The sequence below is a fragment of the Chionomys nivalis genome, chromosome 14 (genome assembly GCF_950005125.1).
Source record: "Chionomys nivalis chromosome 14, mChiNiv1.1, whole genome shotgun sequence".
In the NCBI taxonomy this organism is placed as follows: domain Eukaryota; kingdom Metazoa; phylum Chordata; class Mammalia; order Rodentia; family Cricetidae; genus Chionomys; species Chionomys nivalis.
This window is the reverse complement of record NC_080099.1, coordinates 43092969-43111094: the sequence shown is the minus strand read 5'-3', so window position 1 is coordinate 43111094 and position 18126 is coordinate 43092969. Positions and strand designations below refer to the sequence as shown.

The window sequence follows — 18126 nt, the reverse complement described above, 5'->3', positions numbered from 1 at the left end:
CAGTGTTTACGGCCCTGTGTTGTCACTGGCCTCCTTTTGAGAGGACAGTTGAAAGTCACATTGAGAGTTCATAGTTCTTAGCACCCTCACTTCTGACTCATGGAAGTGTCCGGTGGAAGTGTCTCGTGAGCTAGATGGAGCTCATAGACATACATTTTATTTTCCAGGAGGAGTTTTTCCTTTTGCATGAGTGGACCAATTCACCCAGGCCCGTGCACATGACTTTTGACTTCCATTTTTCCTAAACAGGCTGCATTTGTGATGACAGCAGCCTCTTTGCAGGATGAGGAGGCAGAGTTTCTCCTGCTCTGACCTTGGTGGAGCAGTCAGTTTGAAGGCTTAGGCACGATGTGGTAGAAGTAGGTCTAGGGATTACATGGACATAGCTGTCACTCGAGAACTCTGGAAAAGAGCAAAGGGAGTGATGAGATTTAGAAGCCATTATAGCAAGACACATAGATCTTCAGACACCCGCTGGATGGTACAGTGGCGAGGGGAGGGACTAGCAAGCAGAGTTGTTTGTAGCTGGTCAAGGAGTGTCTTGTGAAAGGGGGAATTTTGAGAAAGATACTGAAGGAAATGAGGGTTCCAATCTGGGAAAAGACTAGGAAGAGGTCTGTGATATGGTGGCGCACGCCTTTAATCCCAGCACTCGGGAGGCAGAGGCAGGCGAATCTCTGTGAGTTCGAGGTCAGCCTGGTCTACAAGAGCTAGTTCCAGGACAGGCTCCAAAGCTACAGAGGAACCCTGTCTCCAAAAAGACAAAACAAAACAAAACAAAACAAAACTGCCTAAGCAGAGCTGTAAGTTGTAGTGGAGCTGTGGAAAGACAGTTTCCTCATGTTGAATGTAGACGAGAGTTCCGCTATAAAATTCCATCCTCTCTTTATCTATGCTTCTGTATAGGAATATGTAACTTATTAAGGTTGTTTTTTTTTCCCATGCTGGTCCCTGTGTATAATGTCATAATTTTAACCGTTCAGATTTATACTCGAGGATGCACTCAGGGTTACCCGCAACAAAGTAGGAAATTTCTACCCAGTCACCATCCCTCAAAGCTCTACTGTGAACCACTCATGACCCAGATTTCCAGTTCCATTTGTGGGATAGATCCTGGGAGACACGACTTGATTAGGGAAGACTATAGTAGCATAATCTGGAAGAGCAAGTATCTGCTGTTCTCCTCATGAATCTGAAAGTTAAATTGCATTAGGCTAGGTAACTAGTATGGAAGAATGAACGTATGTATTTAATAAAGAACTCCTGAGACCAAACTCTATTTGAGCCTCACTCAGCAACAATGATAGCTCAAATAATGTGCCAGCCGTCATGCTAAGCCCATCATTATTCCTTCTCATACCTCTAATTGATAAGCCTATGAGGTAACACTCAGCAGCCAATCATAGGCAGTTAATCTGAGATGAGACTAAGCAGAGAGCGAGTTTGTCACCCAGATGTCCTCTCTTCCCTATGCCATTTTATTTTTACAGAAGGACCTTCATCAGTTTTTGAGCCATAGAAGTGAAAACCTTGCTAAGCTGAGATACAGAAGCAGCAAAAGCCATCTGTCCCAGCTTCCAGGGATACTAAGGGGCCAGCTGAGCCATCTTGAACGAGTTCTTTAATATGCAAACTGACAATCTATAGCCAGGTGGCAGCCTCCCCTGCAGACCCAGCCCCAGTGCTGCTAAAAGCACTGTGCATTCAGTGATGGTTTAAGTTTACTGGGCCAAGGCGCTCTCATTGGTGATCACCTCTGAGCAGATGGAAGGAAGGGTTTCAGCTGTGCTACCAGACGGATGGTAGCAAGGGAGATTTCTGTTTAACCCCCGGGTTTCCATGTAGATCACCTCCCAGCAGAAACGGGACTGGTGTCTCTGAGTGAAGGACACTAACACCAAACTGTACTTCAGTAGGCCGGCTATGGAAAGTAGGGCCAGGGGCCCGGAGAGAGCCTGCAGCCTACAACAAGAGCTGACACCTTTGTGATTTCCTCCAAGAGGCTGCAGATTGACAGCAAACAGTGATCTTGTCCCCAATATTTTTAGTATTTACACAAAGATGTTGAAATGAGCTTCTTGGAACAATGGTTCTTAGACTTTGGTGTATGTTAAACTGTAGGGAGGTTAATAACAACATACGGATGGTCCATTTCTCCAGGGCTGTCAGAGGCGGGAGACCCTAGGCCCTGGTCTCTCCACTAACTTAAGGTAGACCAACAACGGTAGCTAAGTGGCATGGCAACCTTGACAATGATGGTGCTTTCTCATCACCAGGGCACCCAAGGCTCTCGGTCAGGGCGTAGAGTGGGCTGGCACCGTGGCTGTGAAGTGAGGCCCTGCAGTCAGACCGGGTAGTCCTGTCACCTGGAAGGTGTTACTCTTCCTTGCTATACTTTCATTTTCTCATCTGTAAAGCTGATCACTAATAATAGCTGTCCTGGGGGTAATTACCATTTTAATGAACCAGTGAATGTAAAGTTCTTGACAGGAGGCGTAGGACAGAGTAAACACCTAGAAACTGTTGTCTGTGATTATGATAATTACCACCAGGCTGTAGTGTCCCCTTACCCTTGAATAGGAATGTAGTCCCCCTATGGCCCTGTGGATTCCAAAGGAGAGGCCTCCAGGGACAGACGTGGACATGTAGCTGCCCTGCTTCCAGAAACAGCTCCCTTAATGCTCAAGTACAAACACATCAGAAACCTTGGCACACGCTGCTCAGGGTTGGTAGGGGTGGATTAGGGACAGGAATGGATTCTTGGGCATTGTTTCATATGGATCATGTTAACTAGCTGCTGGGATTATCTCTCTGATTAATTCTTTTAGCTCTGCTAATGCATCCTGGACCTTCTCCCAGACAGGCTCAGTGAGAGTCTAACATTTTAGCTTATATACTTCTCATATGTGTCTTCCTTGTGAAAATGACTGGGAATTCACACAGTTGAGAGGCTTATGTAATGTCTTTCTCTGAGCAGTCAGAGCTGCAGCATATGCCAGTTCTCAGGTTGCCTTTGGAGATGTGGAGTGCTCTGGACACACGTTTGCTTTGGCAGATGACGTGTTTGTCCACACAGATTCTTGTCACAGAGGCTCCAGAAGGTGTGATGTAGCTCTTTGTTTAATTACATGTGGTTACTGTGTGTGGCTAAAAACCAAACAGTTGATGTCACCTTTAAAACTGATGCGTAGAAGACAAATAAGACACAAGGGGAAGTTTAAGATAGGTCATCAAGTGGGTGGAGCAGAGGATGTTATAGACTTACATCTGTGCATTACCACTGCGAGGACAAAGCAGATACTATAGCACTAGATGTGGTGTGATCTCTCTGCTAAAAGACAGCAGCTAATACTGTGTGTGTATGTCTGTCTTTCCATCTATCTGTCTCTGCCCATATGCAACACAATAATTGAATATTTACATGCAAAAAATGGATATAGCTACAACATAGCACATACTGGATATCAGTATATGTATATGCTTTTCTATATTTTCTAAATTGTAGAGGATGCATATTTACTATGTGTTGAATTTTTTTATTGCAAACAACGTTCCCTACTTATATCATCTGTTTACTATCCCAAGCCAATCTCTAATGATTCATGGTATAAAAATAAGTTATAGTTTTTCACTTGCTGTGCACTGCAGGGTAGACAGCAAAGCTGGTTGTGTTGGGGAGTTTCCTTCTAATCATTCAGTTCCCAGCACAGCCATTAAGTGGAAGCTCTGCAGCCTTCAGTATGGGGGTAGCCTCAGGAGCAGGCTTCTCCTGTGCTTCCACGCTTCTTCCCTGTGAGTCATTCTCCACTCTCGGCCAGCCATGGTGCCTTCTCCGCTCCTTCATAAATCTACTTCTATCGTCATTTCCTTCCTTTGCAAAGAGAAATGTATTATGAGCACTACAGAGAGTGCACCAGCTAGCCAGTCCACAGTGGACCAGACTGGAAGCCATTCCCTGCAGCAAGCTGGTGAAAGTCACAGTATCAGGTGCTGCGCAAATGATCAAGCCATACACCGGCCCTGCTTCTTTCTCACTCATCAGGCCCTTGTTTACACCATCACTCCTTGCTCAAGCTGCTGTTTTTATAAGCCTATACGTATTATACAAACCATTTATATGGTCACTTTTATCACAGGGACTGAGACAGAGTCAGCATGAGATCAGACCACCTTGGCTTTTCCACTGGCTTGTTCTGCTCTGCTGTCAGGCATGAAAGCTATGATGTGAAAAAGAATCACCACACAGTCCCAAAGTCTGAGTCCAAGCTTCCCATGTACTTGGGTGTTTCCCAGAGATGGCAAATTCAGAAACTGCTGTGCGCTCGTCATTTTTATTGCAGAATTCATTAAGCTGCCATGCCATTATCATCCTATCTTGTCAGGATGATGCATCGCAGACTTCATTGCAAAACTCTGACAAGCAGAGGAGAGTGCACCTCTCTCCCAGCTATCGCACAAGAACGCCTCTGGGGCTGTGCTTGTGCCTCTGTTCCCTGTGTAGAACTCAGGGCTTCTGCGTAGCTTCCATCTGGCAACTCCCTTTCCTCATTTCATGTCTGAGCTTGGAAAGGGGAAGTGGGGTGGAGAGATTTGTCCTGTGAGGAATCGTGAGTCCTTCTTTTCAACCTCTAGTTTTGTGTTTTGGAAAAATGACATATTAGCCCACATTTTGACAGACTTCTGCAGAGTGGGAAATATCCCTTAAAGTGGCGTAGGACTTTGTTTCGTGTTTACCCTTCAGTTCTGTGTGTTGAGAGGGCCAGACAAGTTCAAGCCTGCCAAGGCCTGTGCGTTTGGCTTGGCTCTGGGTATCTGAGTCTTTGCCTGTGGGCTCTGTGATAAACAGATCCCGCCTCCTGTGCTGGATGGGGCTGCCATTAGAGTGAGTTGGAGCCACTTAGTAAATATGAAAAGTGCTGGAGCTTAGCCTCCATGTTTCCATGGCAACCTCCAGAACAAGTACAACATCACCAAAATTACTCTGCGGCTTTCTCTTTTTAGTTGCTGTGATTTGGTTGCACACTTGTGTTTTCCGCTCTTGATTTGTACAGAAAACAGAAAGGCTGCCCACAGTCACCAGTGCTTTGGTTTCAAGGTCCCTGCCTGAAGCACCTGCAAAATTCAGTCCCACACAACTACCTCTCTCTGTTCCAGCGGAAGAACTTTTGATTGCATATTATTCTCTTCTACTTGTGATTTAATGTGTGACCATTCATGGGACTTTGGTGTGCAGAAGGCATGGGCTCTTTCACAGGAAAGTATAGGAACCTCTGCGGTCATTTCAGTAGACACTGGGTGGCCAGGAAGCCTATGCTTGCCCTTGGGTAGTTTATATCATTAAGGAATAAGTCTATATCTGCTGCCAAGTGCTTTAAAATATATTTTCATAAAAGCATCCAGCACATTCCTGACGCCTGTTTGTAACTGGCAATTTATTCCTCCATTTCCTCATTCCTGTGCTCTTGCTTTCGGTGACTGATATACAAAGAGGCATTCACTGACAGCAAGTTTGAGGAAGGCCAGCCTTCTCGGGGGCCCAGCCAGCTCTGAACACCCCTGAGAGCTGCATTCTTTCTCTCTCTGTCATTCACATGGTCCTCTGTGATCCCATTGGCTTGACTCATAGCTGTTGCTGTTCTCGTTTGAAGTCCCCTAGCATATAATCTTTTTTCCTCCAGCAACTAGATGCTTCCATCCTAGCTTCTGATGGGGATGCCAGAGCTGGCCTGTCATCCTGGGACTCAGATGCTTAGCTCCCTTCTGCGAAGGTGTGGCTATTTTTCACTGGAGGAAGTCATCTCGCCTTCTGCTTTTCTCTCAGAAGCAAGTATTCATTTGCCCATAGGGGGAGGGGCCTCCCGTCCTACGTGACATTACTGAGTCATTTTCCCTTTATTTCTTAATTTATTCCAAATGCTTTAGAGTTTGTCTTGGTGTCGTTTGCTGTAAGTATTAAAACATGCAGTTTGCTTTTGATTCTGTTCCCCGACCCTTTCTTTGGAATAATCTTTATATTCCTCTCCACCTCTTGCTTTTCCTCAGTCAAGACTATCAGCATATCAGAAAAACTTGCACCTCGAAGTTTTCAGCCTTCTCTTCTGTGGTATTTGGGGTAACAGGGCTTATCCCTTCTCCGTAAGCCCCACTCGCTGGCCCTGGGCAGTCTGCCTCTCTCCCCTCTTTCCTTTTCCTTCCTTCACTGCTGAGCCTCCTCTCAAGCCCCCAAAGAGAAGTGTTTTTAATGCTGTCATTCCTTTATTGCCCAAAAGAGAATTGAGTTCATCTAAATAGTTCATCTCTAAATGAGCGCGTCAGTGATTGCAATCTGTCTCTCTCAGATACAGCATGTCTTCATATACAAAGGCTCTAGAAGAGTTAACCGTTTATTTCATGACAAATGGAATAATGGCCAGCAGCACCAGCTGCTCTGTCCAGTGAGTCTGGAATGAGGGAAGGGGCAGACGTGCACCACCCGTGCTGCCCATGCCGTTCAGCTGCATCATCCCCCAGGTCTTTCAGTTCCTGCTTCCAAGTTTTTTAGATGAGAAGAAACAGAAAGTTCCTCTCTTTGAGCAGTATTCCAGTGTTTATAAAACACATTCCAGTATATGATCCCACTTGATCCTCATGACAGCTCACGAGCTGTACAGGGCAGTTCTCATTCTCCCCATTTCATAGATTCATTTGGACTCTGAGGTCAGAGGCTGCAGCAATAGCTCAGAGGTTGCGAGCACTGGCTCCTCTCATAGAGAACCCAGTTTCCATTGCCAGTACACACAAAACTGCTTACACCTGTCTCAGTGGGTGACTCCAGAGGCTGACAGATGTTTCTAGAGTGTGGCTACCTAACTAGTCCAGCTGAGTTCTAAGGAAGTTGGTGGGTAAATTGATAGTCTGTGGTGATGTGCTGTGCGTTTGGAGGTAAGCAGTTAGGGCAGTGTTAGAGGCAGAGGTTTTAACGAAAATGTGGCTGTCCTTACCATCTGTGAATCAAGAGAATGCAGAGGTTAGGTGAGATCATATAATAGGGCTGTCTAAAGGAAAGAACCTGGCTCACACTAAAGTTGTGTGTGTGAGGGTGCATCCCTTCAACATAAGGAAGGACTTTGCTTTAAAATTCATGTGACCTGTTCCCCATTTGATCTTTCCTTTCCCACTCTTTCTTTGTTTCATTTTGTATTTATTTGGAAGAGGGTAAGGAGAAGGAGGAAGGGGGATTATGTCTGTGGGTGTCTGTGGATGCTTGCACAGCGTATTCTATCCATCCACCATGTGCTTTCCCAGGACTGGAACTGGATGGCAAGTGCTTTTGCTCATGGAGCTACCTCACTACCCCACCCCCACTACCACTCTTAAACCTTGTTCTTTCCCATGTCCTGTTTTTATTGTTTGGTTGACTTGTTTGCTTTTGAGGCAGTCTTACTTGAATAGCCCAATGAACTAATTAATCCTCCTGCCTCTACCTCCTGAATATTAAGGATTCAAGTATGTGCTACTATGCCTGGCTCCTCTGTACATTTTCAAAGCTTCAGATATTCCGATTTAGTCTCCTTATTTGTAAATTCTTGTATGTGTGGGTGCAGTCTCTCCCTAGTCTGTTAGCGCTCATATGGGCCTTTTTGTCGTTTCTTCTCTCCAGAGGAGCAAAGGAACAGCATCATCAACTCCAGTTTGGAATCAGTCTCCTCAAGTGCAAACAGCATCCCTAATTCTAGCAGCAGCCTGCAGCCGAATATGAACTCCAGTGACCCAAACCTGGATGTGATCAAACCTACTCGGCCCAGTTCACTGTAAGTATGGTAGACCCTGTCTGCTTCCCACTGGCCCCAAATCACCCATTCTGCCAGAATGTCTCCAGTGCAACCTGACTTTGGATCATTGTTCCAAGACCATGATTCCACCCTTCTCCCTGAACTTGGAACTTGGTGCATTTGTTGCAGATTTTTCTTTGGCATCATCACTGGAAAGAAGAGTCTTAACACACTGCTTCTTAGCCTTGCTCTGTGATGCACTGTCCTGCTGAGATGGCTTTGGGGATGGCTGTTGCCTGTGCTGGTTACTGGGAAATGTTCAATGCTACTTCTGTGTCTGCTTCCATACAGAACAGTCAGTGTGGAGTAACCCTTCATGCCTTCCATTATCAAACTGTAGTGCAATCATGACCTCTCGCTGAAGACTGTAAAAGGAAGAGAGCCATTTCATTTTTCACTCCATTTGGGGCTGTGAGCACTTGTAGCCAAGATAAAGAATAGAGGCTAGTTGTCTAATCCTCTCAGAAACGATTAAACTAGGGCCAGAAAGTTCTCTCTTGTGACTCCAACACACATGGCTCAGCATGCTTCTTAGACCACCCCATAAATCGTGTCAGCTAGGGTCTTTGCAGAAAGAATGTGCGCTCTGACCGGAGCAGCTGGACACTCGGCCACCAGCTGTACAAGTGTTGTGAATCAGTTGACTTTGCCTTTCTCCAGTGAAAACAGATTGAGGCTCAGCCCTAGACTCTCTGCAGACAGCTGTATCTGTTTGGGAGACACCAACTTCAGGAAAATACAGGGCAGAAGCACCTTTTCACTGCCCTCTGCATGCTCAGGTCCCCCTCCAGTTTAGATATTTGTCATTTGCAAAATGGGCCCAATATTTGTATTAAGGCAAACTAAGGGATATCAAATTCATAAAGAGAAAAACAACCCCGAAACTGATTTATGAAGTGTTTATAAAGGAAATGGAACGACAGGCTGAGGTGAAATCTAGAGCTAAGCAAGGTCGGGCTCCCCTTGGTTGTTGGCAGAGGTAAATCATAGCCTTTTGGGAACTTTAATTACTGGCCTGCTATCTGGTGCATAGGCGTTTGTTCGCCAAGAAGTGGACCAGTGCCTCTAGAGTGTAGAGTAGTTGTGTTTCTCCAGCTTGTGGACAGAGCCTCCTCTGGTTCTCCATAGCTGAACTTGCCTTTGGAGTCTTCTGGCCTTGCTGTGTGCTTCCTCAAGCTCTTATGCCCCTGCTTCCCTAGTCATTCAGACCCTCTCCCCACTCCATGCTCCCATCCCCTTTCACACCTCCTAACCTACCCCTTCTTTGCTTCTCTCATCTTTCTGTTTAAATTAGTGAACCTAGCGAATGTTACAGCTATTCCTTGCACAGCGTGAGCAAAGTTGAATTTCTATCCCAGGTTGCTTAATACTCCTGATTTTACCAGCCGAAACCAACCAGTGGTCTTTAATCTGTGCTTTTAGCAGCTGGTAACTTGGCCCCCTGAGTCATCACTGAGTACAGTGTGTACCAAGAGATTGTTTAGCAGCGAAATGCAAAAGGGATATGTCTTTTAAGCTGAACCTGGAAGAGGGGCCTTGGGATACTTTTAAGGGTATCTGTATATGATTTCAGCTTTCATTGTTTATTGGGATCATTTAGCCTGCTTTATGAAATCTAAGGCTTCCCTGCCTGGTTCAAATTCAGCACTTTTCCGAGGAATGGAGGGTGACATCAGGAATGGTCGTACCTGTTTGTCTTTGGAAGAGACTGAATAGGAGTCTGGCTCTATTCCCCACAAGACTGCTGCCCCAGACCAAGTGAGTCCCTGACTGATTCTTGTGGATCTGGGGATCAGGGACGACAGATGCATCAGAACTGCTCATGGCACCTGCCTTTGCTTATCCCTGTGTGAAGGCCATGCCATAGTCCCTGGAAACCCTGCAGCAGGTTCATGGGCCATTTCCTAAGCCCAGAGCATGCTCTTGACTCCTGCCTTCACAGTTTTTCCTGCCTGGGATCTGCCTGAATGGACCACAGATAGAAATTTAGCAGTCCTGACAGCTGGATGTCACTGCTATCCTGGAGCCATTTGGCTCTGAGATGTCTGTCAGCACACCACGGTGCTGTGGTGTTCAAGCTGGGTGCCAACCCAGCCTTTCACCTCTCCCATTTTTGTTCCTTTTGAGATGTTTAGAAGTATTTGATGTAGACGAATACAAAAATGTGGTCACAGTGGGACTGGAAGATTATCATTCTCTTTGCCTATTAATTAGGTATAATGTGAGGATCAAGTCACTAGGGGGAAGTGCCTGTTCTTCTTAGTTCTCTCATCCTTCCCCCTGTTTTTCATTGCACACTGGTTGATGAACATGATCATGTAGAAATCATAATGAAAGAAACATGTTTATTACTCATGATCCATTGATTCTCTGATGATGCATCTAGTTCTCTTAGGACATTGAGGCTTTGTGGTTTGCGTGTGAACATAAAGCTAAATTGAACATCAAAGTCAGAGTTGCTACCCATGCTAGGACAAGGCCGCTGTGTATCAATCTTGGGTAATTCCTCACCTGGCTTCCTACAGTAGCCAGGCTTCTCCTGAGGACCACAGGGCAGCAAATGTCAGCAGATCTTGTTAAAGCCTATTTCGTGTCTCGATTTCAGTCAAACTGCTTAGGGTAAGCCAGAAGAGCAGAGTTCTTGCCCTTCCGAATTAACACTCAGCTAAGAAGGGTAGACAGTGGCACAGGGCAGACTCTGAATGGGACTCACAGCTCGTCAGTGTGTTCAGCGTCAGTGTTAATGGAATATCTGGTCTCATGCGTCGGATAAAAGTAGTGAGAAATATGCGGTAGAGCCAGTGTGAGCTACGCAGGTGCTAGGGAAGCTCTCAGTAGATGGGACAAGCAAGTCCACATAATCCAGCATCGATTAGCACAGCCTAGCAACAGGTGTGCTGGCGGGGGAGTTCCAAGACACTTTAAACAAAAGCCCAGATTTCATTCTGGCAATGGACAATAAAGACAAAACATTAATCTAGACACAAATCTTCTCCTTTCACCAACACTAGCTACAAGTGGACTGCAGTTCTGAATATAAAATGTTAAGCTACACAACTTAGAACCTAGATGGCCTCGCCTGTGATGGTGGCTTTTCCATTAGGACGTCAAGGGCGTGATTTGTGAAAGAAAACATTGTTATAACTCCCTTTAAACTAAAGCTTACAAAAAATAAAGCTAAGAACACAAAGGAATAAATTACAGACTAGGAAAAAGAAATATTTGCAAAACACATATCTTATAAAGGACCAGTATCCAAGAGTCACAAAGATCTCATAAAACTCAAGGGTAAGTAAACATCAAACACAGTTAAAATGTGGGCAAGAAATCTGAACAGATACCTCACCAGTGGTGAATGTTCAGATAGCAAATAAGCAAATGAAAAAGATGTTTCCATCATCTGTCACAAGGAGATAAAAACCAAAGAAAAGATACCATGCAGTCATCAACACAGCCAGCATCCCAGAACAAACGATGTTCGTGAAGATAGCAATGGTAGCAGCTTCTACTCGTTGTGGTGTGAATACAGAGTAGCACAGTCACTTAGGAAGAACACATGTGTGCCTTACAAAGTTAATATACCTTACCATTTGACCAAAGTCAGGCTTCTTGTTGTTTCACCAAGTTAGTGGAAAACTTATAGACATAAACATCCACAGGAATTCTTAAGCAGTTTTATTCATAATTGTCAAAGCTTGGGAGCAATGAGGATATCTGTCAGTAGATGTCAGTGGATAAACTGTGTAGTGTCTCTGCCCCATGAACTGTCACCATTCATCAATAAAATGACATAAACTGGAGCCTGAGAATGGCTCCGTGGGGTGAAGGTACTTACTCTCAGATCTGATGATGTAAGTTCTAACCTAGGAACCCACAGAGTAGAAACAGGGAACTGACTCCAGAAGATTGCTCTTACCTGCATATACATGCAGAAGCACACTAAATAAATAGATGAACATTTTAAAAAATGCAATCTCATGACCCGTGAAGCCACTAAGGAGCCTTAAATGCATTATCATTCAGCCGAAGAAACTAGTCTGGAAAGACTTCAACAGTGTGATACCAGCTACATGGCTTACTGAAAAATGCAAAATTCTGGAGTCTCTGATAAAGATTAGTGGTTGCCAAGGGTGCAGGGAGAGGGTAAAGATTTAGGGTCAAAACATTTTCAGGACATTGAAACTATCTGACACCGCCTTAGTGGTGGATACAAGATACTCTGGGTTGTCAAAATCAGTAAACCTTACAGGACACAAAGAGTGGATCCAAACAAACTAGAGGGCGTAATAATACTGAATCAGTATTGCTTCATCCATCAGAACAGCATCCTACAGCAAGATATTAATACCCGGAGAAACTTAGGAGTAAGGGAGAGGGGAAGGCACATGGACACTCTTGTGGTCTTTCTATAAGTCCCAGATTCTCTAAAATGAAAACCTATTAACATGTAGTATTTGAAAGTACAGATTTTCCGTTTCTTTTTGAAAGGAAGAAGACTGACTGCATGGAACCCATGTTGAGCCTAACAGGGGGCGGCTTCCAGCCTCTCCAGTCTCAGAACTGCCCTGTTCCACTCCCTATTCCTCCACCTGTAGGCCTTTGATAGAGTAAATGAGGGTTAGGATCTTTGCCGCCATCCTTTAAAGCTAAGTGTCCAGAACCTGGCTGTCCTTCACTCTTGGTCGGGGGCCCACAGGATGTGGTAGAATTGACAGAAAATGACTTCCAAGCCCTGACCCAAATGCCTTCCAGCTTCCTACATCTTGCTCCTGGAACCCGATGGTCATGTACAGTTGTGGGTCTAGCCCTGAGCATGATAGTCTATCACAGAAAGAAGGCCAGTGTCTGAGCCAACCCTAACCCCTGGCCACCAGTCATCTGAATACAGCCACATGAATTAGTCTAGGCAAGACCGACAGCAAATCTGCTCATGGGTCTGCGATGAGTCACGTGACGTGGTTCTTTTAAACCATTACGTTTAAGTGAGGTTTAGTAAACAGCAAAGTTAACTAACGCAAGCCCTGTCATTTTATGGCCTCAGAGTGTTGTGTGGAACCGAGCTACCTAGGTAAGACAGATGTGTGGAAATATTCTAGCTTGTAGCAGAGTGCTGTGTGGAGACTAAAATCTCAGATTTTAGAATCGTTTAAAGAAAGAAAGTGTCTCATAATGAGATTCTAAGAAATTAAAAAGCAAAATAAAAGCTGGGGCTAATGATTGAGGTCAATAACAAGAATGACTCAGCCATTGAAATGGAAAGTAGGAAACCTTAGGTTTTCATTCTGGCACCAACGTAGATTTGCCAAAAATACCAGCCCATATCTATAAATATACCCACCCCAAATCCTGGGGGCTTCTGGAGAAATGGGACCAGTACATCTCCAAGAATGGAGGATATCCAATAGGTGCTTAAAGATGACTCCTAAAGCCTCCTTCCACATTGATCAAGAGTTAGTATCCACCCAGTGCCTGTAAGAAACTAGTCATATTTTAAGCCAAGAGCACACACTTTTAATCCCAGCACTCAGGAAACAGAGGCAGGCTAATCTCTGTGAGTTTGAGGCCAGCCTGATCTACAAGAGCTAGTTCCAAGACAGGCTTCGATACTACAGAGAAACCCTGTCTCGAACCCCCTCTCCCCCCAAAAAAAGATAGTGATATTTTAAGGATGTAAACAAAAGCTAAATAAAAAGTAAGAGGATGCCCCACTATGGACATTACATGCCACATTAATGCCGCCAACTTAGAAACTCCTAGGCATATGCTTTCTTCAGACTGGTTGGATAGAAGGAGAATGTTAAGATTGATAGAAGCCTGAAGGAGGGGGGCAGTTGCACCAATGGCAGAGGCGCTGACTTAGGAACTCTGGCTATGTAAGTGGTCCTTACCCCCCAAAGTATCTCGCTGGGCAGTAACCTCACAAATAACATGAATTTTCTCATCTTTTGATCTTAGCATATGTGCACATATGCCTTTCCTGATTATTGCCATTGATCTAAAAGATGTGTGCATGCTAAGTGCTTGCAGTTTCTGCCGAAGGCAGCTGACCCCCTGTGCCAGGACCAGCAAGCTGTGGGCCAACAGGCTCTGGAGAGGATAAAAGCACCCTGATTCTAGAGTGCTTTCTCTGAAGCACTCCAGGCTTTTCTGCATTTGGTTCAGTTGCTCTCTAGTGAGATTTGAACCTTACTCAGAGATATCTCTGGAAACTTTTACTTAGATTTTATGCATTTGGCCAAGTACATGCAGCCAGCATCACTTGAATACCTACTGTGTGCATATGTTCTGAGTCATTTACAAGCAAAGGGGCAGGGAATGTAAAGAAGGGGCAGAAAGAGCAGCAGGGTGCACTTAGCATACAGCAGGCCCTGGGCTCAATACCAGCTCACCCCTTCCCTGAAATAAAAAAGGAAGCAGGGTGGTTTCTGCTTATGCGGATTGCATATTCTTATAGAGACAGGAAAAGAATAAATGAGTTCTGTGAAGAAAACTCAGAGACAGTAAAGGAGACACATTTGAAGGACAAGAGGAAAATGACTGTCCCTCCCTGAGTTTCTGCATCCACGAAGTGAGGTGATTTTTGTCCCTGTAGAAAGTTGGCCTGGACCTCACTCGCAACACACTCCCACTGTGAACACCACTGTTGTTGACAGTACTCGGGAGCCTGCTCTCCCTCTGCACACACAGCCTGTTCTCTCTGTTCCCTCAGTCCTGACATACACTTTAGCTTTGTGGGAAAATACTCCCCCCCAACTGTTTTGCTCACTTTCCCCCAACTCCCTGCTTAGAATCTAATCCTGCAGGGAGGGACTGAGTCACCTTAACCCAAGAAAAACCTCCTTGGGTAGGCACTCATATTCTGGAAAAACCTAGAAACCTTCAAATCCCATGAGCTACCTGATGAGAATATGCATCGCTGTTATTAGTTGAGACCAAATGATTCACAAACAAATATAAGCATTAGACAGGTGTTCATCAGTGGCATTTTTAGAGAGAACTTTACCCTCGGTGTTGTTGCCTGTCAAGATGGTTACACCAGAATGTATAGCGTGCTTTTCTCAAAGTGTTGCTATTAGCCACGTTTTGGATTGTGGACGATGGAGAGAGACCTCCTGTAGAGAAAAGCCTCGCTGTCAGATTGAAGATTCTGCCACTCACTCACTCTCCCCAGATTCTGCCTGCAAACTTGGGGGATTAATTTACACACAGCATAGCCTTTTCCTGTGACTCCAACTTACTCCCTGCTGTGTGGGACATATCCAAAACTTTGTTCTGCTTCCTTGGGCTCCCGGGGCTGTACAGGCTGCAGCTCAATGAGTAGTTGGTCACATTGTCTTGATGTGAGTAGAGAATATTATTGGTATGGCCTTCTGTCTTTTCCCCATGTTGTCTTTTCTCCTACCTGCCTTTTCCATTTTCCTACACAAGATCTCACTCACTAATCGGAAACCCCACTGGGTTTCCCTTGCTTAGGGTAAGGCTTCCTGCCCAGTTGAACCTGGATTAATATGTTTGGTTATTAGCTGGCTATCATTTCTGTAATATAAAAACTACTTGAGACAGCTCTTACACTTTGGTTGCCCAGGAGAATTTCTTTCTCTTGTACCAGGGCAGTCAGCAACATTTGGATCCCTAGAGCTTGTCAGCAGAGGAGTGTCGGAGGAGCAGGTGGGGTCTCTCCCAGTGTCCCACCAGATCCCTGTTTTCCAGGAACACAGGAATCATAATGGAAAAATGCTTCACCTCACAAACGTTCTTTTCCTTTCTCCTTTACAAACTAAAATATACAGTGTCTGAGTCTTTTCTGTAGACTTCTCAGTCTTATTCAGTCATCTAAAAGAGTTTCCCAAATCTGCCTTGACAGTACAGTGCATGCTTCAAGCCTTGGGGTTTATAATTATGGGTCTGAATGAATGGATCTCATTCTAAGTTAGCTGTCCTCGGATGCCTTCTGGCACTCTATTTTATAGGAATGTGGGTGTTAGGCATCTTCAGTCTGAGCTTTGGATAAGTTCTTTGGGGAAGGGGATTTGTCCTGGTTTTCAGGACTATTGTGCCCCTGGGGGAACTTTGAAATAAGCCTGCAGTGTAATTTTTTGTCACATTTCTCCCATCATATATATCTATATATCTATATCTCTGTATGTAATGTTATAAGTAGATTCAGTCTCCCTTGGGTGGACTAAATTAACATTAAAGTATGTTTTTGAAAGAAGCTTAGTGAATATGGGGGCAGATGCTTCCTTGGATAGAGAGTCTCATGACCTTATTTTCAACTGCTCCCTATCTAGAAAGCTTTGTGGATCTCCCAGAGGCTTCTCTTGGTCTGAGTAACACAGGTCTTCTGGGACTGTCTTAGTTTGACGCAAAGGCTCAATGTATGGTTCTAGATGAGCATCCTGAGCACCACCAGAAGCCTACTAGATAGATTAGACAAATCCTCACTCTCACACAGACACATCCTAGCCCGCCCAGATCAAACGCTCTGGTGAAAGTGCCCTGCAGTCTCTGCCTTATCAAACCTCACAGGTAACTCTGAACTTGCTAAGGTCTGAGGACCACCATGTTCAGTGGCAGAGGGCACGAGGCTGGTAGACTTCCCTGAGAAGAAATTTACAAGTTAGCTCATTGCAAAGTTCTTGGGGCTAAGTCTGAACCAGCCCTCCATTGGCTCATTGCCCGTGCAGGGGTGACAGTACTGGGACTGTCCCGAGCCCAACCCTGGCTGAAGTCACTACACCTGATGCTGTAGGTGAAAGGCCAGACTGCTTTCAGAAGAACACTGTTGAGTCATCAGGGCAGCATTTTCAGCGCAGCCCAGCTAAGCAGTCTCAAATGCAGACCTCACGATCATCAAAGAGGCTGGATGACTCTTAGTCTAGCTGATTCTTTCCATTGATTGTTCATTGTGTGTGGTATGATATAATCAAGATGCTGGTATTGACAGAACAGTTCTCATGGTATATGGCACTAGAGGTAGATCCCAGCGGACATGGACAGAAGATGTGAGAGTCGGTGTTTCCCCAACTGCAGGAAAGGGTGGAGAATGGAGGAACTGAATACCTTCTGTCTAGAGAGATCAAGCCTTGACTCTGCCATTTTCTGACTGCAAATTTGGGCATGTTATTTACTGTTTCTGACCTAAATATTGTCTGTGAACCATTAGCCAGACTTGGTAGCACATGCCTTTAATTCCAGCGGAGGCAGATAGATCTCGGGGAATTTGAGACCAACGTGGTCTACATAGTGAGTTCTAGGACAGCCAGAGTTATATAGAGAGACCCAGTCTTACAAAACAAACAAACAAATATCTACCTTCAAGTTAGATGAGATAATGGGATAAGGCTATCATAACAGTTAACTCCATGATTCAAAATAAGCAATTAATAAATATCAGTTGTGGTTATAATTTATATACCAGACAGTGAGCTACAAGGGGTAGCATCTGTGGTAATCTGGTAGCCCCAGATTACATCACCTAGTGACATCGTACATTGTAGTTGTCTTAATTTGTGTAATTATCAGCAGTGATATCACCTAGTGGTTTATTTCTCAGAACATGTCCACGTTCATAAGCAATATATGAGTTCTTGGTTTTGTTATTTTGATTTTTTGAGACAACTCACATTGCCCATGCTGACATGAAATAATCTGTCTCTGAAATTGTGCACTTCTTCACCCTCCTGCTTCCACTTCCTGCTAGGATTGCAGGCATTCACCACCACTGCTGGCTTGATGCATGACGTTTTAACCTCATCTTTTGCCTTCACCAACAAATTTCAAGCGCTGGCTTGTTCAGTAGTGGCACATGCACACTCTGTACTCTTGCTTTTGTTTTTAATCTGATGTGACACGAAGCAGCCTAGATTACAAACACTGAGACAACTTTAAAAGTGAAATGAAATGTCTAAGACGGGATTGAATACAAATAATAAAATGCAATGGAATTTGTAGAAGCACTCTCTATTACAAGATAGGCTTCAAGGTGTTTGTACAAAGTCAATCAACAGATGTACGTGTTTTCCTGGAGGAGCCTTGTCAAGCCACCCACCATGTTGTTTCTCTGGGTAGTGCCAACTGGAACTACACTAATTAGGTTATAAACTAATTGAGGTCTTAAGTCTTCACCAGGGAATAATTTAGCCTCAGGAATTCCTCTGTAGTTTCTGACTCTGTGTTAATTTAACTGCCATTATGGCAAAACACAAAACAATTTGTGAAAAAAAAAATCATTCTGAAATGTGGGATCTCAGTCATTTACTTGTTAGCTTTTCTTCTGGTGCCTACCAGCTTCCTTCACAAAGAAGCAGTGTGC

The 18126-nt window shown here is 44.6% G+C and overlaps 1 protein-coding gene across 2 annotated transcripts in view; it reads left to right on the top strand.

Moving 5' to 3' along the window:
* The window catches only part of Arhgap26 (Rho GTPase activating protein 26), a 392964-nt gene that overhangs the window by 305123 nt on the left and 69715 nt on the right, over window positions 1-18126 (top strand). For both annotated transcript variants that reach the window (XM_057788492.1, XM_057788491.1), the window contains exon 20: window positions 7640-7790. In XM_057788492.1, the coding sequence (XP_057644475.1) occupies window positions 7640-7790 (151 nt within the window). The remainder of the gene's footprint in view (window positions 1-7639; window positions 7791-18126) is intronic.